Source organism: Schistocerca gregaria, chromosome 6 (genome assembly GCF_023897955.1).
Source record: "Schistocerca gregaria isolate iqSchGreg1 chromosome 6, iqSchGreg1.2, whole genome shotgun sequence".
NCBI lineage: Eukaryota > Metazoa > Arthropoda > Insecta > Orthoptera > Acrididae > Schistocerca > Schistocerca gregaria.
In genome coordinates this window covers 229874533-229896926 of record NC_064925.1, presented here as the reverse complement: position 1 = coordinate 229896926, position 22394 = coordinate 229874533, and the positions used below count along the sequence as shown (strand labels likewise).

The 22394-nt window shown below is 38.7% G+C and overlaps 1 protein-coding gene and 1 long non-coding RNA gene across 2 annotated transcripts in view; one reads left to right on the top strand and one right to left on the bottom strand.

Moving 5' to 3' along the window:
* Positions 1 to 6542, top strand: part of LOC126278974 (vesicular glutamate transporter 1) — an 885812-nt gene extending 879270 nt beyond the window's left edge. The window contains exon 13 of the mRNA XM_049979269.1: positions 5995 to 6542. Coding sequence (XP_049835226.1) covers positions 5995 to 6186 — 192 coding nt within the window. The 3' untranslated portion in view covers positions 6187 to 6542. The remainder of the gene's footprint in view (positions 1 to 5994) is intronic.
* A 4439-nt stretch (positions 6543 to 10981) lies between these two features.
* The window catches only part of LOC126278975 (uncharacterized), a 29582-nt gene continuing 18169 nt past the window's right edge, over positions 10982 to 22394 (bottom strand). Inside the window, exons 2-3 of the long non-coding RNA XR_007550773.1 lie at positions 17661 to 17772; positions 10982 to 11065 (exon numbers count right to left, since the gene is read on the bottom strand). This is a non-coding gene — a long non-coding RNA (uncharacterized LOC126278975). The remainder of the gene's footprint in view (positions 11066 to 17660; positions 17773 to 22394) is intronic.

Here is a 22394-nt window from a genome sequence, read left to right as displayed (position 1 = left end):
GAGTGCACTACGCCAAAGGTGCGATGCTACGAGCTTGGTTGAGATCAACACAACATCGGTATCGCAGCACACAGCTGCAATAGAGCTGGCACAGCGACTTGCAGCGTGGTGTTCTGCCGCCAGTGGTTGGCTGTGTTGCCACATGTAGCACAACGTAGCGCTTCCACACCTGACTATGACCCCTTGACTGTCGTCATTTCAGTCTTTAGTTAGACTCATTGCCAAGTGTTGTGTTAATAATTACGACAGGAAAAATATGAGCTGCTAATGACTCACCATGTGCATGAGGAGGGCGACAGGAAATGAGTATCCGGGACGTGCAGACATCAATCTTCTACTGGATGTATGTATTACACTTCACCAAATGGACGTCGTCGACATTCAAGAAATGTTCGAAACGAACCATTGATTTGCACCATAAGTAACGAATGAAAAATGGTGCGCAACAGTGATCACAAAGGTTCGCACCATCGAGTTCGAAGGCGAACTCCTCGGGAGTTACAAACTGTGCAGGAAGTTCAGCTTGGTGTCCACTCTTAAAGAGTGCGTATAGAATAATATTGGTACAACGCAGTGATGAGAACAGTTAGAATGTGACCCTGCCGAATGAGAAACAGTCTGTCTCACAGTTTACAGTGAAACGGTCTATCCTTTGATGCGTAGCTCCAAATACCGCGATAATGTATAGGCACGGAGAAAACGAACCTCCAGAGGCTGAACTTGTCCAGTGGTTCCAGTTGGTATGAACTGCAATTCCAAACACTTTTTAGGGAAGAATAGTTGGCTCCAAAGGAGCAAGATTTTAATAAGCAGTCCAGGGATAAAGGGAAAGCAACTTATTTCGACCAGCTATTGGCCAAAAACAGTGCTCATACCATATTTGAAGTTCTCTTACGCCCATTTTCCCTCTTAGCTTGCTGTGACGTAAATATTCCATACTGCCCTTGCAAGATCTCGTACACGAGAATGAATCGTAGGAGACGGAGCACTTCTAACATTTCGACACTACAGCAAATAACTTTCCAGATAATTACTGTCCAGATTAACAAATGGTATAATTGCATACGAAAGCGTTAAGGCGTTGATTTTAGTTGATCTTCATACCTCTCTTCTTGGTACCTCTAACTTCCAGGATTCCTTTCATATGCATTTCCTCTTCAAATCCCTGTTGCCTGGACTGAAAACAAATTCCTTACTGAGCTATGGTGTAAGTTTGCCTCTTTTATTCGCAAATATTTGGGCCGATTCCGCAGTTTGCTGCGCATCGTCAGGTTGACGCTTTGCTTGAAATTTTCTTATCTTAGACCTTCTAATTCTATAACACTGTTCGAAGTCATGCAATCATCCACTGCTTCACTTGAAATTAATGTAATCTATCTCACGCGCAATTTGATGTGCTCAACACGTCATTGAAACGTGCAATCGCTAGTTTTTGTAACAGTTGCACCTTGTCCTCCCTTGACTATCCATAGTTTTTCTTATGCATTACACGGTCATATTGCTGCATATGTATTCGAAGTCTGCTCATTTTTTTTCTTGTTCTTTACTATACTGAGGCTGATCTTCCACGCAGGTAATTATGTTAAGAGCCCGCTCCATGTACAATGATTGTCGTTTTGTTCTTTACTACGTTTCATTGGAAATGGGTATTGTGGCTCCCTGTCCGACAAGGATGATGAATTCCATGGCTCGAGATCTGTTTCAATATCACTTTCATTTTTGAAGCACGTGTCGTCATCACTGGACTCCTCATGGATAACTCCAGTCCGCCTCTCCTGTTACCTCTAGCACCCAATATTGTGATTGTATGGTGTACAACGTATAGGGCATCGAATGCCGTAAACATCATTGGCATTTTGCGTTCACGCACTGAAGAGGTTTCTTGTGAGGATGTGAAATGCGCGGGTAGCTGGCCAGCATATCACTTGGCTGGCTGCGAAGGCCTTTCTGTTGCTCAGTCAGTAGCACACGGTAGTGGACATACCATCTGAACCACATTCCGCCAAATGTAAACATCTTTCACATGATTGTAGCTCCACCAGATGCCTAAATGGTGTCCTCTTGTAACATAGTATGGAATGCCTCATAAGATTCATGCCGTACACACATCCCACCATTTCCCCTTACTTTGGGCGTCAGATGGTATCGAACCAGTGGTAAATTTATTCGTCCTGTGAGTTAAGGTACATGTCTAAAGCAGTCGCTTCTGGTCCTTATAGTGAGGAAATGTTAATGCTTAGCACGGCTATTACTTTACAGTGTAACTAATACTTGCTGCCCTAGTCTCCACACACTCAGCATGCTAATATATGAGAAAGCAGATCACGTAGCCGCTATGTGCAATTAGAAACAGTTTTTTTCGCAGTATCCTCTCTGCCATAAGTGCTAGTCTTGTAAGTTTCACAGGAGAGCTTCTATGAAGTTTGGAAGGTTGGAGACGAGGTACTGGCGGAAGTAAATCTGTGAGGACGGATTGTGAGCTGTACTAGCTCAGTCGGTAGAGCACTTTCCGGCGAAAAGCAAAAGTCTCGATTTAGAGTCTCGGTCCGCCACACAGTTTTAATGTGCTAGGAAGTTTCATAGCAATGCACACTCCACTGCAGAGTGAAAATTTCTGTTTGGAAAGAAATAGCTTTTTGTAATGTTGTTCATCTTCTAGACAGTGCTTTAAGAGGTCTATTGTGTATGCAATGTCAAAGGAAAACTCTAGTGGTCTACATAATGTAAGATACTCATACTAAGTGCAACCTCAACTTCTGTGTGTGCAAGAATATTGTCAAGAACCATACCTGCAATGTATACTCATTCGCGGCGAGCCTGAACCATGACTAAAAGTTTTAAGACACTGGCCACGTGGCTAGCAGAACGTTTTGATGTACAACACCCTGTGCCTTATACGTTTCCTTAAAGATCTGGTCATTCGGTTTGTCAACCCAATATTTTCGGCTCTATTGCAGTGCGCATATCTGGTATGTGATATAAACTGGGATAGTCTCAGTTACGTCCATTCTTTCTTATCCGTTCCCGCCCAGGTCTATCCTTTAGGATTGGACCCTCTCAGCTGTAGAGCACTATCAGGTGTACAGGACCAGATAATGAAGACTGACAAGACATGGATCAACACGATACTGCAATGTACAGTACAGAAGAGTTCAGTAATGATCTTTATGGTAACTGTTCAATATGTCGAACGTCCTAATCACAACACGTCAAACAATCCCCCACCGCGACATTCGCCCGGGTTCCCGAGTTCGATGCCCGGCGGGGTCAGGGATTTTCTCTGCCTCGTGATGACTGGGTGTTGTGTGATGTCGTTAGGTTAGTTAGGTTGTGATGACCATAGATGTTAAGTCCCATAGTGCTCAGAGCCATTTGAACCATTCTGAACCGCGACATTGCGTGCCTCCTCTTGGTGTTGTCGATACGTGACGCCGTGAGAGGAAAATATGAAAGCGAATCAGAGACGAATGGAGAATTATTCCTTCAATGATACAGACCGCAAATGGGGAATTTTACTAACATAAGTGACTTTGACAAAGAGCAAATTGTCATGGCCAGGCGACAAGGAACGAACATCTCGGAAACGGTGAATCGGCTGTTCCCCTGCCATAGTCTTGAGAATCCATGGAAACTGGTTGAACACGCTGAAACCACTTGTAGGCGACAAGTATTGGTTGTCCATGGCTCACTACAGAACGTTACGGTTGCAGGCTTGCTCACTCTGTAAAGCAGAACAGGCTGGGATCTGAAGGCAGAGTACAGTGCTATAGCAGGCACTGGTCTTTCAGAGCACATCGTTCAACTCACGATACTGCTCTGCAGCAAACGAAACCTACTGGTCCCCATGTTGACAAAACCACATCTTCAGTTACGAGTGCAGTGGGCACGTGATCATCGAGATTGTACCGCGGATTGAAGGTAACGTGTCGTCTGATCGGATAAATTACATTTCTTAATAGATCAAACCCATGGTCGTGTCCACAGACGCCATCATCCAGTCGAACAGTTGCACGAGACATGCACTCCACCACAGATGCAGGCCGATGGATTCGGCATTACTCTTTGGGAGACATACAGCTGGGGTTCCATGGGACTTGAGACAGTAACTGAAGGCACCATGACAGCTGTTGACAAAGTGAAGATTGTTCCGGACCACCTGCTTTCTCTTTATGCTTGATATCTTTCCCGATGACAATGGCATCTTCCAGCAGGTTAACTATCAGGGTCAAAATGCCAGAGACACGCTGCAGTGGTTTGAGGAGCATGATGCTGAATTCACGGTGATGTCTCGGCCAACAAATTCTTGTATTCGTTAAACCTGCGTGCAAGTCTTCACACAACTGAAATGATATCAGTCACCAGCTACGTGACCCCAACCACTAACCCGTAATTTAAGGCATTTGTGTTCTTCATAGACGCCTGGTGTGACTTAGCTCTGGAAACCTAACAAGAACTTTTAGAATCTATACCACGCAGAGTCGCTGCTATATTGTGTCCCAAAGAAGTTAACTTGGGGACCATAATCTTTTGTCTCATCAGTATGTAGTACACACTGATGTGTACACACTGATGTGTACACACTGATGTAGTATAATTGCGACAAGTATCAGATATTGAAGAGTGCCAGGCTATTGGCACACAGACCACTGGATATGAAAATCATGTACACTATGCAGGTTGAGTCAGCTGCACCTAACGCTGGGTTTTACGCAACCCTCAACGCCTACAAACACCACGCGCAAGATTGTCACTCTCTCTCACTCGCTACGCACAAACTATTAAAGCACTCCGTCTTCAGGCCACAAGTGGCCCATCGGGACCATCCGTTCGCCGCGTCTCCTCAGTTGAGGTTGTCCTTCAGTAAAAATGAACAGGACGTTTTGGAGGAATTTCAATGTAGTCAAATCCTGTATGGGGATGCGTTTTCACTGGAGGCTCTAATTTTCGAACTATTCAATAAAAGCTTAAAAAGTGACCTTCAAACGAGAAGCGCGGGATTAGCCGAGCGGTCTTAGGCGGTGCAGTCATGGACTGTGCGGCTGGTACCGGCGGAGGTTCGAGTCCTCCCTCGGGCATGATGCGTATGTTTTTGTCCTTAGAATAATTTAGGTTAAGTAGTGTGTAAGCCTAGGGACTGATGACGTTAGCAGTTAAGTCCCAAAAGATTTCACACTTTTTTTGTCTTCAAACGCGGTTTTTGTGAATAACTATAAAACCGTGGCCTTCAGCAAAAACGTATACCGGTACAATATATAAAGTTTAGTTATATTAAATTTCCTACAAAACGGCCCTGTTCATTTCTTCTGTAGAACTATTAGTTTGCACATAGAGAGCTAGAGAATGTGAAAATTCTTGCGTGAGCTATATCGAAGGTGTTGCAGGCTACATAAAACCCAGCAATAGCGGTAGCTGAATCGCCCTGCATTTCTGCTTATATGAAACTAAAAAGGCTAGAAACAAGTCCTGAAACAAGATTGACTAGTAGGCCTGCACAGGTGAATTTTGAGGGCGAGGGTATTTAAGTATTTTCCCTGACTGAGAACCATGAGACCAAGGAAACATTTTTTGTATAAGTATCATACAATTGCACATTGTACGCATTAAACTTGTGTGCAAGACTTCTCGCAACACTGCTTCCACCAAGATAACTAAGGTAGTTAACCCAACAAATTGTTCTGTGCCGATCTGATGAAGAACAAGGATTCCTCACATCAAAAAGCGGAAAACCTGATCAGATTCTTAAAGTACGCCAATCGAGTCCATTCCCTTCCACTGACAATATCTAATTCATTGCCATTCTTACCTATAAATAAGAAATGTATATGTTTTCATCTCAAATTTCAAGCATGTAATTAAATTAATTTTCAAACTTTGTTCTTTACAATGAATTTACGAAATAATGAACACACATACCTTGTAGTAATAATAGTTACTTGCAGTCACTGATTTACGCTCTTGTTACTTACACAGCATAATTCTGTTTTCTGCTGACAGAGGCCTCCTCCTCCGACGCAAATGTCGACCGACAGCATGACGCAGTCTGCCGGCTGGGGTCCCAACTACGGAGCAGTGGAACAGACGCTAGCATCGCAACAACCGCCCCCTTTCTCCAACCACATCGAGCCCGTGCAGCCAGAGAACAGAGACGCTTACTACAACTACGGGGACAAAGACAGCGGTTTCTAAGTGCAGAAAGTTACACAACTTTCTTCACCTACGCTGTTCGTGCGGCCTGATTTGGCGAGGGATTTTTAATGTGATAGCGATAGAAAATAGCGTCCAAGAAAATTCACATTGACTTGTGATTACTAATGAAGAACAAACGACGGTTGTTAATATGTTTTGTTTGGAGAGCAATTCTATAATCGAGCAATAAGCAGTACTTGTGCTTTGATATCTTGCTCTTGCATGTAATGTTAGAGTTGAATGCGAGGGGACTGAAATGCAGTATTCTGTTTCTACTGTGACTTATTTGTATCTGATATTAATTTGTTTACTTTGTAAGTATATATATGCAATAAAGCAATACTAGAACATCGAAAGTGGTACTTCAGACGTCGTCCATGTAAATAAAAAATCAGATAACCTGACTTTAGCTGCCGTACCTTAAATCGGAAAAGAGCGGCGAGAAGTTAATTTTTTTCACAACTGCTTAAAGCAATATTTATATAAACAGTATAGTTACAAATACTGAACCTTTGGTACAAACACGGAATATATGCACAAGTAAACAAATTCCTCTCGATTTTCTCTCCCATCCTTGGTAACATGGCCTACACCATCTAACAACTTACCACTGCCACAATGTTTTTTATGAGAAAAAAATGTTTTCAGCTATAGATGTGAAATGCACCAGTGGAGTAAATATGGATTATCAGGATAGGGAAGACTATCATATAGTATGCTGTCTCAAAATCACAAGATTCTCTGTGGTTGCTACATGATAATCGAATTTTGGTTAGACATATTCTACTTTATGTTGCTTTCAGATGTCATTTCGAACTGTAATGATTCCTCCACTTTCCCTTTTTTCCCAATAGAAAGTCAGTTCCTTTTTTTGCAAACAAAAAAAGATTCAGTTAAACTTATTTCTACATGAATATTTCTTAAACAGAATCAAAACTGATTATTACCTGTAGCTGACAGGCTTGTTAAAGCTTCGGTAGGTTATCAAAATATTGCTGGGGTAAACCGTTAGGTATAACTTAAGTAGCTGATATTTCTGAGACACTCAGAGCTCATGCATTACGTAGTTTAGATATTAAAACATTATTTCTACCCATAGAACACATTTTCCGAAAATTTATGTTTAATTGTACAGTGTTGCTGATGGGTGCAGGAAGAACAGAGTTACTGAGTTTGTTGTTAGCTTTGGAGCCTCCATTTTATCGTAAAGGGCCGAAGAAATAAACCTGAATTCTTAGTTGTGCTATATACACAAAGGAACAATCCTAACATTTCAATTAAAGTGTTGCCACAAATGTCGATTACTGAGAAACTCTTGGATTTCCTACACGACTTAGAAATATCGTTGTCATCTAAAATTAGTCATAGTACATTACAGATATTTCCTTTACGTACAGTCTCATCTGCCATCAATATGAGGAACATTTATTGCACAATTCAGGAAACCTCATATGACATTCCTTGATAGTACCAAAACATGTGATGAAGCGTATGAAAATATTTGCACAAGGACATCTCAAATGACAACATATTAAAACAATACGATTTTCTTTTAGTTCTACGACTTCTAGAAAATGGAAAAAGAGAGAGCCATAAGAAAAATGTTATACTCGCTGTATACCTAACGTGCTTCTACAAGCCAAAAACATTTGAGCAGGAGTACTAAATCATTCAATTGACAGACAGACATGCGGATGAAAACTAAAGCTACAAATAACGTATATCCTGACAAATGATGCCACACAGCTGTTCGAGCAATGCAGCCCATATGTATACAATCGACAGACAGATTACATTGCAGATTCAGGTATGGAAAATCAACAAGAATCGTACATTGATCGACATTTTTCTTAGACATTCCTCCTCTCAAACTGTCTCTTTGCTAGCATTAATTCACCGTATAGTGAGTGAGAATACTTTTGTTCTCTAAGACAATGGGCGTTTGGATCATGATGCTTCAGTTTCCCCACCACAGTCTTAGGAATTATGTCTTTTCCTTTGTTATGGCACCTTTTAAAACCCCAGTCCCATACGTAAAACAGTTTTTTCTGTAAATTTCTTTCCTAAGCTAGACGTTGTGTTATTGACATAGCTTTAGTAGAAGGTGTAGTCCCTTTTTACTTATTCATATTTGGGACGGATAATCGAATCTCAATCCCTTTGGAATCGTATCCCTTCAGAAAATCCACTCACCACCCAGTTTCAGTAAACAAATGGGTGTAATGAATATAATACCTAGTCGCCGCGCCCATCGGCTGAGACAATTGTTTCCAGGTACCATCTTGGAACTGGAATGTGTTTGTAACTGATCACGTGTTGATGTAGTTTCTGCTACAGCTAACATCTCAGTTGATATTGTGGAGTTGCACAACTTCATTTCTGACTCACCAACCATTGACGACATTGCCTCATCCAAGGTAAGAAAAAGTGGGTGAGCACTATCTATGGTGATCTGCTATTAGTTGGGTGAAAGTTGCACTAGTGTACAGTGAGGAAACGGAGATGTAAAGTGGAATATTTACCAAAGAAGGATATTGGAATTTCTTACTCTCAGACTTGATTTTTCTGTATCTTGTGGTACTTTCATCCATGAAAAACCCATTATCAGTTTCTCGTAAGTCTTTTGTTTGCTTACAAACAGAAAAGTTCTTACTAAGGACAGGTTCCACCAATACTTTTCGATGTAGCTGTTATGCGATTTCCCTTACCATCGTGATCCCTTGTCCATTTAGCATTTTTTGTGTCTGAAATGCTAAACTTTTATTTGAAAAAGAAACTTCAACTGAAGATTTGTGGTTCTCGGAGGAGCATGCCAATCTTCCAGAATATTGGTCTTAAGACGTGGGCAGGGTTTTACTGACCCACCAGAAGATGCCACGAAGAGTTATGAAAACAGCTGTGTACCTGTTGCACCCCTTTGTCTGCCGTTTGCATCTCACAACGATGTATCATTGAAAATGTTGACACAGAGTTTGGGATAACAACTTCTGTCGCTGGTCTTCATGTTCAACTGCACCATATTTGCTTGTTTTACAGGCCAGTGCCAACTAATGGATGACAGCTTGTAGAACACAGGTACAGGAGGAGTTTCCCTTAGTAATTACTCCTTACATATGGAATCAGTCTTCAGATAGTATCATTTTTAAGTTTCACATTGGCAAATAGCTTTTAATGATGATTTAAACTCCCTTCTTCCTTTTCATATAAAATATTTCTGCAGTTTTATTTCCTATGCTACCAGTATCATGCATCGAAAGAATACAAATTTTATGTTGTTTGCATGGCCCTCTATTTTGTTTCAAATTGTACAGCACATAGCCACTAGAAACAAAAGAAGCAAAGACTTCTTCTGCATTGCTCATGGCAGAAGGAATAAACACATTCAGAGTAATACTCGTACGTCATGATTTTCTAATATCTTACTCCATATTATTCTCTTCACAAAAATTCGGCAATGTTTCATTAAAGTTGACGTCATTAAACAGCAAATTCCCATATTTTTGTTTTTTTAAGTTGTGATTAACATTCCTGAATTGCACGGAAAAGTCTAGCTCAGTCGTATTTGAAGCATCAGATTGTTGACAGTTTCCATGTCTCCTTGCTGAGCAGAACAGAAGTGGTAACAAATGTTCAGGCTTACTTGATGTTAACCACTGAGTGTGTCGGTATGAAAATATTATCAACAAATATTTCCTGTCAGCCTTTTCTGGTTTTCACAAGTATTGACAACACTGATGTTCCCCTTAGTGTTGTCCCTGTGACTGTTTGTATCAACAACTTCTTTTGTGTAACTTGATAACACTGTATCATCCTTCCATTTATGCTTGTAGTAAGTGTGTGTTGCAGGTGTATTATTCTGAGTAAAACAAATACACAAATTCAGAAGTTATTAACATGCTAATGTTCCCAATTATGCAACAATGCTTGAACAGAAGTAATTATATGGATCGATTTTTGATAAATCTGAAGTACCACTTTGTCAACAGTAGCGAACAACTTCATAACTGTCTTTTTGATATATATATTACATAGGCCCAATAGGTGTGTATTGTATCTTGCTGTATTCAGTCTCTTTTGTGAGGGAAGTCTGCATTTTTAGGTGTGATTCTGGAGAGCTCAAGTAAACATATTAGTAATGGTTACAACTGACTTAAGTAATTTAGTGTTTGAGCAGAATTGTATTTTTGATAGGCAGTTGAAAAATAACATTGGAGCTATGCTATAAAGGATTCTTAAGTTTGTAATATTGTTTTTCATAGATTTTCCAATGATTTTGCAATAGAGTTTGTTATTGACATATCATTCTTGCATGTATAAACAAATAAGTCATTGAAATATGATTGACATCAAACTAATTGCATCTCTATCATTTAATATTTTGATTTAATAATTGCTGTACATTTTGATACACAACCACTTGTTACTTTTCCTCATTCATTCTTATTGTGAGTATAAATGTTACTATTACTTGCAATATTTGTGGAAAAAATTCATTAGCCATTCCTTTGAAAAGCTGACTGCTACATTGAGGCAAATGCATAGCAATGTTTGCATGGTTCCTTAAATATTATTCATGTTGCAAGCTGTTATTGAGTTCTGAGTTGTCAATGAATAGTAGTTTAAAAGCAAACCATAAGCTTCACAGACTTTTATTACCCAAAAATTAGAGCAATATTTAAATACAAATGCCACTTCTGATAAAATCAACTTAGCATTGTTTTCATTGAAAATATTCAGGATAGTAATGTCAGATTTCTTAATAACAGTATATTCTTTGAAATCGTATCTGCACTACATTCAGTCTTCATTTGTTGAATGTGATGTAGTATTTTTACTGTAACTGATGATTTCTTTGGCTATTTCAGTGGGTACAACTGATCTGCAACACAAAGGATGATAGAAATGAGTCTTTTTCTGTTTACATTTAAAATCTATCAGGTCCAACACCTGTGAAAGATAAAGCTATATTGAAATATTTTATTCTTATAGGTATTGTTGTCTACTGAGTGGTTTAAACATATAGAACAAGAGTGTCTACTGTTGTATAGTTTAAATGAATGACTATATTTTGAGATTTAATGTCAGTAGCTAGTTACCTGTATCTTTAACTAATATGAATCTTTTTGAGAATGCTGGTTTAATTGTACTTTTATTTTAAAATGGTATATTGTGAGATACAACTCTCTAAGGCTGTGTTGACAATAATATATCTGGTGCACAAACACTGTGCATCCAGATAAAATATGACAATATAAGCTATAAATATAAGTGAAACATGTATGTATATGTCTATGTGAACGAGTATCAGTCCCTGTGTGTGTGTGTGTGTGTGTGTGTGTGTGTGTGTGTGTGTGTGTGTGTGTGTGTGTGTGTGTGTGTGTGTGTGTGGTAGATACGACCACTGAGACCTTAGAATTACTGAATTAAATACTAATTTATAGTAGTGCTTATCTTAGAATTGTTTGTTTCAGTTTCTCACTGCTTTTGGCTGAAATTCCTTGAGCAATGTATTAATACATATTACCATACAAAAACAGCAGAATGCTGATAGGTATCTGTAGTTTATTCCTTCATCAAAACTACAAATTCCTCATACTTCTTTCCTGCTCTTCTCACAACAGATAAAAAATGTTCTTCATGGCCTATAGTATGATACAGAAATGCACATTATATCTGATTCTTGGATTTTTCCTTTTAGAGAATGTTATAAGCGAAATTATTCTTAATTCTTTTTATGGGTAGCTATCTAAATGACACTTTGTGACACTAATAAGTACAGCATCATTACGTTGCATACAAAACCTAACTTAAGTATCATTCTTTCATTTTGAAACAGGTACATCATGTCTCATATGTAAAACAGAGACATCTAGATACTTCTCATGGGTACGTTGAGAGTGAAAATACCCCATTTTGAGATAATGGCTGATAGATATTTAAAAAATATGATTACAGCCTTTTGCAGTAAGTGTCTATACAGTTTTCTTTCCTTTACAATAAACAGGCCTATTTGAAAACCCTAGTATAGTGGTCATTTTAGGACTGTATGTGTATGTGTGTGTGTGTTTGTGTGTATGTGTGTGTTATTTGAATGTAGTAATTTTGCAGATTTCAGTATTAGTGTTATTAAAATGTTGTTCATTGTATGGTGATTCATGTTAACCAGTTGACAATAATTTTCTGACACCGAGAAAAATATGTCAGACATTTTAAAATGTACCGTTAGAAATGTTTAGCTCTACTTCTTGCTATGTGTGAAATAACAAAATGTGTGTTTTTGATGTTTACAGTTTGTATCCCTGATAACTGACAAGTAATGTACTACAAAACAGAAGTCTCCTGTACAAAATATCCTGTATTTTCTCTGGGTGTTGGTTGAACTAGTTGTAGATGTGTCAGCGTTTTACAGACTCAAAATTGTTGTTTCAGAAATGATCATTGTAGTTGGATTATCTTGAACCTGAGGCCTCAGACCTTAAAACATAGCAATAAAGGTGTTTCAGTCCACCAGTTAGTGTATGTGTATTCAAGTATGTTAAATAGTCATGTCTCATGTGCTGTTTGCACGGAAATTGCGAACACATAAAACTGATGTGGTTGTTAATGTACAAATACCCATTTTTGTCATCTCCATGTGTTTCATTTCTTTTATATAGTTTTTACTTTTGTGTATGAAACTTCTTTGCAGTTTGTGAGGTTTGGATGGAAGATAATGCTCCAATGGAAGAGTCACATTGGATCATGTATTGTTGGTTATCAGACAAAGTCTCTACCTTCAGTTTCACAAGATTGATGCTTGGTTTGACACTGTGCATCATGTGCTGTAACGAATGATGTGCAGATATTAGAAATAATGACTCTGGGGGAATGAGGAATTGCTTGCATTTAACTTAGCAGTCTTAGCCATGAACTAGGTTCAGAAAGTTCAATTAGAAAATGCACTATACAGCAGTGCAAGATTTTGTAAGTTCAAGAGTGTTCTGTAGATTTCCATGTACATCACTCTTTCACTCTCTTTGTAAACTTTGAGGACACAGATGAAATCAGCCATATAAACAGTAGAACAACCTAATTGTTCTAAAACACACCGATAATACTTCAAGATATTATTTTATAGCTTATGAGCATGGTTTGTAAGATTATAGTTACTGTTCATGTGTGACAGACTTGTTGGAATCTTCATATGTATCTGTATCATAAAAGCCCTCTAAAGAGTTCTTTGTTCATATTTATGGAAGACTTTTCAAAATGTAGTATCTCTATAAAGGTTTAAGTTTGAATTTCTTGTTATAATTCCAGGAATTTTAAGCCTGTCCTAAAATTATTTACTCCTTCTGAAAACTGTCCATGGTGAAATTATTGCTATCAAAGTATTTGCCCTGCATACTTCTCACACAGAGAAAAATAAATATGCAGAGTATCAGAGAATAGGTGGTATTAGGTACACTTTTTGTATTATATGACGATGCTACTATACACAAGTTTTGATGTATCATGTAGATTTCAATTCAGGTAAATATATTTCTTCCATCCAAACCTTACAAAATAGTGCAAAATAGTTCCTTTATTCTTGGCAAGTACTTGTAATGCATTCTTTTATAGATAATTTCATTTGAATCCTACAGTAATGAAACTCATAATTTTAGTGTGTTACATATGACTACCTAGTTTCCACATTGTTTCTTATAAAGGAGAAGGAGTTAGTTAGTAATTTTATTCAGAAATATTTTAGTTATTTCTATAGTATAATTTCCATTCGCAGGCTAAAGAGATTAATCTGTGGAAGAATTTCTGTGTTTCAGACATTCAGAGAGTTATTACATTTATGCTTGTGGCTGCTGCAAAACGGAATGCTTCAGAAAATTTAAAGAAACAACTTACATGTTGCCAGATGTATAATTATATGAATGTTAAATATGTTACTGTTTTGCATAGTCTCAGTACTAAAATGTTACAATGATGTGTAAAGTTAGAGAATCAGGTACAGAATGAACTAAATTCTATCTGTGCCTTAGTTGCATCAACTTTTAATGTTTTCGGTATTTCTGTATCCACCTGCTGTACATATCTGTACAATATCTATGGTTACTGTACAATATGTTGTTTTATTGCTAATTCAAATACTACTCTTATTAAAAGTACCATGTTTTATTTATTAAAATATATAATTTTATAAATATTGTTGAAATGGCAACAGTTGTATTCACTGGTTTGGATGGAATCCTATAGCAATGTATATGTGTAATCCAAGGAGTGTAGTTAATAAAAATGCATCCTGAACTACTTAATTTATTTCTTTAGTTAGTCTCTTCAATGTTGGTTTAAACATTTTATGAAAATAAATTTACAAATGAAATGTAGAAGGGCAAAGTCAAGATGGCTTTGAATCATAGTTAAGTTGTGTTGTTACAGAAAGAAATTAAAAGAAAGCAGCATTTAGAGCAGGAAAATCATTAGAATTGCTTATGCTGCTATGCTAGATATGACCAATAAACTTAAATATTATAAAGAATGGAGAGGTTTTCCTGTGATTCTACATTCACAGAAAAACACAGAATATGCAAATGGAAAAAACTTAATGTTAGGTCACAGGCAGATATCCCTGCAATTTTTATAAGCTCAAATAGAGATATACCCTCTTCTTAAGGCACATTATAAAATTTTCTATACTCACCATAAAAAAGATAAAGGAAAGAAGTGGGAAAACACTGAGAACAAACGATTTTCTTCTTCTTTATCAAATTATCTTACATCATCTTAGCTTTCTTCAACATGCACAATTGGCTATTGTGTCTGATAACTTTCATTTGCTGTAAGTTATAACAAAAATTTTTCTGATTTAATGTCATCCGCATAAACGTTACCTTAATATGTAATGAGTAAAGTCATGAACATTATCCATCAGTATATTGCCTTAATTGTGTTGTACGCTGCAGTTGGATTTTATCCACTTTTAGAAACACATATGGAAAGAGTATAGCTTACCACATATGTTGCCAACATCAAACTGGGATAGTTATACGTCTTTGGTATGCCTCTGGTTATTGGCAGTTTGCGCCTATGTCCGAAACCTTTATATTACACGTATTTGACCTGTCTGTTTCCACGCATTGATTTATCAGTGATAGCATTATTGGTGAATTATTGCAGCTACAGATGCAAATCGGAATTCAACAAAGGAGAAAAAAATTGCTTCTCATAGGTAAAAACAATAAAGATATAGTTATAGTCATCACACTGGTAAGAGGTCCTTTATGTGTTGATTAATATTGGGACACATTGTAATTAAGGGTTGACATCATAGGGAAATTTACGTGACTCTATACCCCACATAAACTAGTCCTTCAATATTAAGTCTTTATTGCTGACCATATCTCTCCACGAACAAACTAAGAAAGGAAAGCTGAAAGTGGAGGAAATACAGAGAAGGGCTAGACAAGGGAAATGCGCTTGAACTGGAAGACAGTGACATGAAAAAGGAAGAGGAAGTGAATGAGAGTGAGATGGGAACTATGATACTGCGATATAAATTCGACAGAGACTGGACTAAGTTGACCAGACGATATCCTCTCAGAATCATTGAAACCTCTTTGGGCAAGCCATGAAAAAACTATGCCACATGGTGTACAAGATATATGAGGGAGGTCAAATACCATCAGACTTCAGAAGAACGTAAGAATTAAATCGGTGTAGTAAACAATGGTTGCAAAATACTAGCAGAAATTATTTCCAGAAGAATGAAAAAACTGGTGAAAGCTGACCTGGAGGAAGGTCATTTTTGGTTTCGGAGAAATGTAGGAACAAGCACAGCATTACTTCCCCAACGACTTATCCTAAAAGATAGGTCGAAGAAAGGCAAATCTACGTATATAACATATGTAGAATTAGAGAAAGCTTTTGCAATGTTCACTGGAATACATTCTTTCAATTTCTAAAAGTATCAGGGATAAAATACAAGGGAAAAAAATGTTATCTACAGCTTCTACAGGAACCACATTGCAGAATTTATAAGAGACAAGGAAAATGACAAGGTATCATTTGTTAAGAAACGAATGAGATAGTCTTGCAGCCTACCCCTGATGTTATTCAGTCTGTGCATTGATAAATCAAGCAGAAATTTGGTAAGAGAATTAAATATCAAGGAGAAGTAATTAAAACTCTGAAGTTTCCTGATGACTTTATCAAAATGACAACAAACGTAAAGCAAGGCTAATGGAATGTAGTCTATGCCGCGAGAATTAGATAAGGAGATGAGACACAAAAAGTAGTGGATGAGTTTTGTTATTTGCGCAGCAAGGCCTAAGTAGAGAGGAAATTGCCAACAGCGAGAAAATAATTTGTGAAAAAGAGAAACTATTATCAGTGAATATAAATTTAAACAATAGAAAGTCTTTTAGGGCAAATGTAGCCTTGTACGGAAATGAGATCTGCGCGAGAATTGTGGTACTACGGGAGAAGTTCAATCGATATGGATAGATAAGTAATTTAATGCACAACACGATGAAAAGAAGTGGTCCGGTGCTATGTTACATCTTGATGCACCAAAGAATCATCAAACTGATGATGGAGGGAACTATATTGACATACATCTTCTCAGGCCGATCTTAACAGCAACCGCAACATCGTTTCTCTCTTAGTTCACTCCAAGTGCCTTATGTCAGCAAAACACATGCGGGGCAATATCGGGAGAGAAAAGTGTAACCTTTTTCGAAGAATGACAGCTATCACTATTTTCATTGTATCTCGAAATACAGTCGTGGTACGAACGGTGACATCATTTGCGAGACCCCTCGTCTCATTAATGTACTGAACTACATAGCTTTATTGTTTTGATAACACAGAATAACGTGCAAGGGGACAAAGTGCTACCAACATATTACCATTGGAACATCGTGAGACTATTGCAGATAATGTGGAAGACCATAATGCTGCTGATTTATTTATTTTCATCTGCTCTCGACCTGCGTCTGCTACTTTTAGTGTCTCATCTTCTGGTAGTTGGTACGGTAGCTCAGCGTGTTCGGTCAGAGGGTTAGCCGCCCTCTGTAATAAAAAATCTGAGTTAATGGAGGCACGATAAACTTGAACAAGCGTCATGGAATGTCCGCCCTGAACAAATAGAACGAACAATCACAAATAAAACGAGATAAAAAAAAGTGGTAACTCGTTTCCCTACAAGGCAGCATGCACGTGTTCGATTCCCGGCTGGGTTGGAGATTTTTTCCGCTCGTGAACTGTTTAGTGTGCTGTACTTATCATCATTTCATCGTCAGCGCCGATAGGCAAGTCGCCGAATGTGGCATCACCTGAAATATGACTTGAACCCAGCGCCCGAACTTCCCCTGATAGGGCCTCCCGGCCATCAGTCGCACATAATCATTTCTACCTTTCTTCTATCTGCTGTGTTCAATAAACTAACGAAAAACTACTATTCAGTATAAAAGGAAAGGAAATACGGTATACGTTACTCTCACGTGCTTTTGGTTTTTCGCTCATGGCGCCGCAACCTCTTAACTGGCATCACGAGGCTGAGTGCACCCAGCTCCTGTCCTCCCACCAATGACAAATCCCTGAGCATGTGATGTACTAAAACAAATGAATTACAACTTATCATGATAACGTTACGAAATAAGTCGTTTTTAATGAAGCACCTTCTCCAAAACTGTCACGAATTAGTAGGATAATATGTACTTTCGTCTCCGAAACAGTCTGTGTCTATGTTCCGTACACAGTGATAATGAAGTTCCAGGAGTGCACGAAAGCAAGCAATGTAGTTGTAGAGGCAGATAAATAATAAAATCCAGTTAACAAATCGTTCAGTGCTACAAGTAAGTCAGTACAACTGTCAGAAGCAGAAAAGAAGGCACTAACACGTGTGAAATTCAGCAAGATTTTCACCTTTAGATCCACGAGTTACAGAACCACGGTAGCGGAAGTTGTCTTAGGATTTCTTTACCGACTGCCAATCTGCCTGCTAGGAGGGCCCTTTAGAAAGGGCAATCACAGATCATGGAAACAAAAACATAGGTACAATGAACGTAACTGCAAATAAACCATGGGCAATGGATGAATATATTTCAGTTTATCGATGAAGGAAGGAAGTACAAAAATGTTCAGGGAAATTCAAGAATACAGAAATACAAATCTCTAAGGAACGAAATGAACAATAAGTGCAGGGAAGCTAAGATGAAATAGCTGCATGAAAAATGTGAAGAAATCGAAAATTAAGTGGTTGTTGGAAGGACTGACTCAGTATATAGGAAAGTCAAAACAACCTTCGGTAAAATGAAAAGGAAGGATGGCAACTTTAAGAATACAATCGGAACTCTACTGTTAAATGCAGAGGAGAGAGTAAATACACTCCTGGAAATTGAAATAAGAACACCGTGAATTCATTGTTCCAGGAAAGGGAAACTTTATTGACACATTCCTGGGGTCAGATACATCACATGATCACACTGACAGAACCACAGGCACATAGACACAGGCAACAGAGCATGCACAATGTCGGCACTAGTACAGTGTATATCCACCTTTCGCAGCAATGCAGGCTGCTATTCTCCCATGGAGACGATCGGAGAGATGCTGGATGTAGTCCTGTGGAACGGCTTGCCATGCCATTTCCACCTGGCGCCTCAGTTGGACCAGCGTTCGTGCTGGACGTGCAGACCGCGTGAGACGACGCTTCATCCAGTCCCAAACATGCTTAATGGGGGACAGATCCGGAGATCTTCCTGGCCAGGGTAGTTGACTTACACCTTCTAGAGCACGTTGGGTGGCACGGGATAAATGCGGACGTGCATTGTCCTGTTGGAACAGCAAGTTCCCTTGCCGGTTTAGGAATGGTAGAACGATGGGTTCGATGACTGTTTGGATGTACCGTGCACTATTCAGTGTCCCCTCGACGATCACCAGAGGTGTACGGCCAGTGTAGGAGATCGCTCCCCGCACCATGATGCCGGGTGTTGGCCCTGTGTACCTCGGTCGTATGCAGTCCTGATTGTGGCGCTCACCTGCACGGCACCAAACACGCATACGACCATCATTGGCAGCAAGGCAGAAGCGACTCTCATCGCTGAAGACGACACGTCTCCATTCGTCCCTCCATTCACAGCCCTCTCGCAGTGTCCGGAGCAAGTATGGTGGGTCTGACACACCGGTGTCAATGTGTTCTTTTTTCCATTTCCAGGAGTGTAGATGGAAAGAGTACACTGAAGGCCTCTATGAAGGGGAAGATTTGCCTCATGTGATGGAAGAAAGAACAGGAGTCGATTTAGAAGAGATAAGGGATCCAGTATTAGCATCAGAATTTAAATGAGCTTTGGGGACTTAATATCAAATAAGGCAAAAGGGATAGACAACATTCCATAAGAATTTCTAAAATCATTAGGGGAAGTGGCAAAAAAACAACTATACATGTTGATGTGAAGAATATATGAGTCTGGCAATGTACCGTATGACTTTCGAGAAAATATCATCCACACAGTTACAAAGACTGCAAGAGCTGAAAAGTGCCAGAATTATCACACAAATAGCTTAACAGCTCATGCATCCAAGTTTGCTGCCAACAGTAATCCACAGAAGAATGGAAAAGAAAATTGAGGATGTGTTAGATGACGATCAGTTTGGCTTTCGGAAAGATAAAGGCATCAGCGAGGCCATTCTGATGTTGAGGTTGATAATGGAAGCAAGACTAAAGAAAAATCAAGACATGTTACTAGGATTTGTCGATCTAGAAAAAGCGTTCGACAATGTAAAATGGTGTTAGACGTTTAAAATTTTGAGAAAAATAGGGGAAAGTTATACTGACATACGGGTAATTCACAATATGTACAAAAACAAAAAGGAAATGATAAAAGTGGATGACCAAGAACGAAACACTCGGATTAGGGTGTAAGACAGAGAGTGTAAGACCGGGATGTAGTCTTTCACCTCTACTGTTCAATCTGTACATCGAAGAAGGAATGTTGGAAATAAAGGGAATCAAAATTAAGGTGAAAGATTATCAACGATACGATTCGCTGATGACATTGATATACTGAGTGAAAGTGAAGAATGATCTGCTGAATGGAATGGACAATCTAATGAGTACAGAATATGGATTCAGAGTAAATCGAAGAAAGACGAAAGTAATGAGAAGTAGCAGAAATGAGAACAATGAGAATCTTAGTATCAGGATTGACGGTCGCAAAATAGATGACGATAAGGAATTCTAATGAGTACAGAATATGGATTCAGAGTAAATCGAAGAAAGCCGAAAGTAATGAGAAGTAGCAGAAATGAGAACAATGAGGATCTTAGTATCAGGATTGACGGTCACAAAATAGATGACGATAAGGAATTCTGCTTCCGAGGCAGCAAAGTAACCAACGAAGGGATGGAGCAAGGGGAACATCAAAAGCACAGTAGCACTGGCAAAATAGGCATACCTCGCTAAGACAGGTCGACTAGTATCAAACATAGGTCTTAGTTTGAGAAAGAAATTTTTGAGAATATACGTTTGGAGCACAGCACTGTATGGTAGTGAAACTTGGACTGTGGGGAAACCGGAACTGACGGCAATCGAAGTATTTGAGATGTGGTGCTACAGACGAATGTCGAAAATTAGGAGGACTCATAGGGTAAGGAGTAAGGAGGTTCTGCGGAGAATCAAAGAGGAAAGGACTATGTGGAAAACAATGACAATTAGGAGGGACAAGATGACAGGACATCTGTTAAGACAGGACTGACTTCCATGGTACCAGAGGGAGCTGTAGAGCGCAAGAACTGTAGAGGACGACAGAGATTGGAATACATCCAGCAGATAATGAGCACATAGGTTGCAAGTGCTACTCTGAGATAAAGTGGTTGGCACAGGAGACAAATGCATGGCGGGCCGCATCAAACCAGTCACAAGACTGATGACCAAAAAGAAAAGTAAAAAAAAATGTGGCACTTTCACAGAGGTTGTAAAAATTTTGTTTCCAGTGAAATTATAACTGAAAACTAACGCACTCTTCTGCCTGAAGGGCAAGCACTTTACTGTAAGCTAACATATTTACTGTGTCAAACAGCGCTCTCTTGTTGTCCCAATGATAACTACGAATGGAGAATTCGCAACGTAAATGGTGAAGTAATATGCAGCCTCTGTTGGAACGAGATTGCTCGACTCAAAACTATAAGTTTTCTACCTCTTTGTCATCTCTTAAGAGAGAGTGTTCAGGACATTTAATCTAAATGTCAATAAAGTATGGAATGAATTTACCAGGATAATTCTGCATCAAACCAGGAAATAAATCTACATAGTATTCTACAATGTTGCAAATTATCCTTTAGACTACCGACAGGAAGACTACATTTGCTGAGTTCATGTGAATCTTGAACTGACTGATAATTGGGGAACTCGCCCTTCGAAGGTGCGCTTTTGTTGGCTCCCACCGCATTGACTTCGAGCAGAAATAACTAGTACATACAAGTGAGTTTTATTCGCGCTTCTGTAACAATTATTTGGATCTGCAGCGTAGTACCGGTACGAATAATGTCTGGATGCCCCGATTGCAACTCAAACATTATAAAGTAAGAGTAACCAAAATTATTTCAGTGATTCTCCTCCCCTGGGTCTGTCATAGGTATTTTTTTGTTTCTGCCTTAAGCAGACTACAAACCAAAACCCTCATTCACTGGAAATGTTTCGCTTTTTTCAGTGTCACATGATGCTATTAACATTGCGAGAGAATAACATTCACTTTAATATTATATACTTGAAAACAGTTTTCCTTATGAATACTTGCATTGGCACAATATGTGATACATAACAACACAAATGAAAAGACAACATAATACTGTTTGTGGATGTTTGCGTTTGGTGATTAAAACTTCTTATGCTGCGAATAACGTATACTTTGAAATCACAAACAAAATCACGCAAGTGAATGTTTCGCAATGACAGAAAAATAGAATTCAAAAACTGAGAAGATTATTAAACTTGTGAATGATTGCAATGCAAGTTCGGTTCCGGATCCTGGTAACACGAAAAGATAAGCAGTTCTGATTGAAGATCTTTTCGAATCATTTTAAACCTTTCAGTAACTGCAATGTGAAGCGTCAACCACGCGATATTGTCATGATCTCGGGTCCCTGTGTGATGCAGTTCGAAACTAGCCTCCTACAGCTGCATTGAAAAGCTCAGAGACCAAAAACCTCAGGAAATGAAATATGTCATTTCCAAG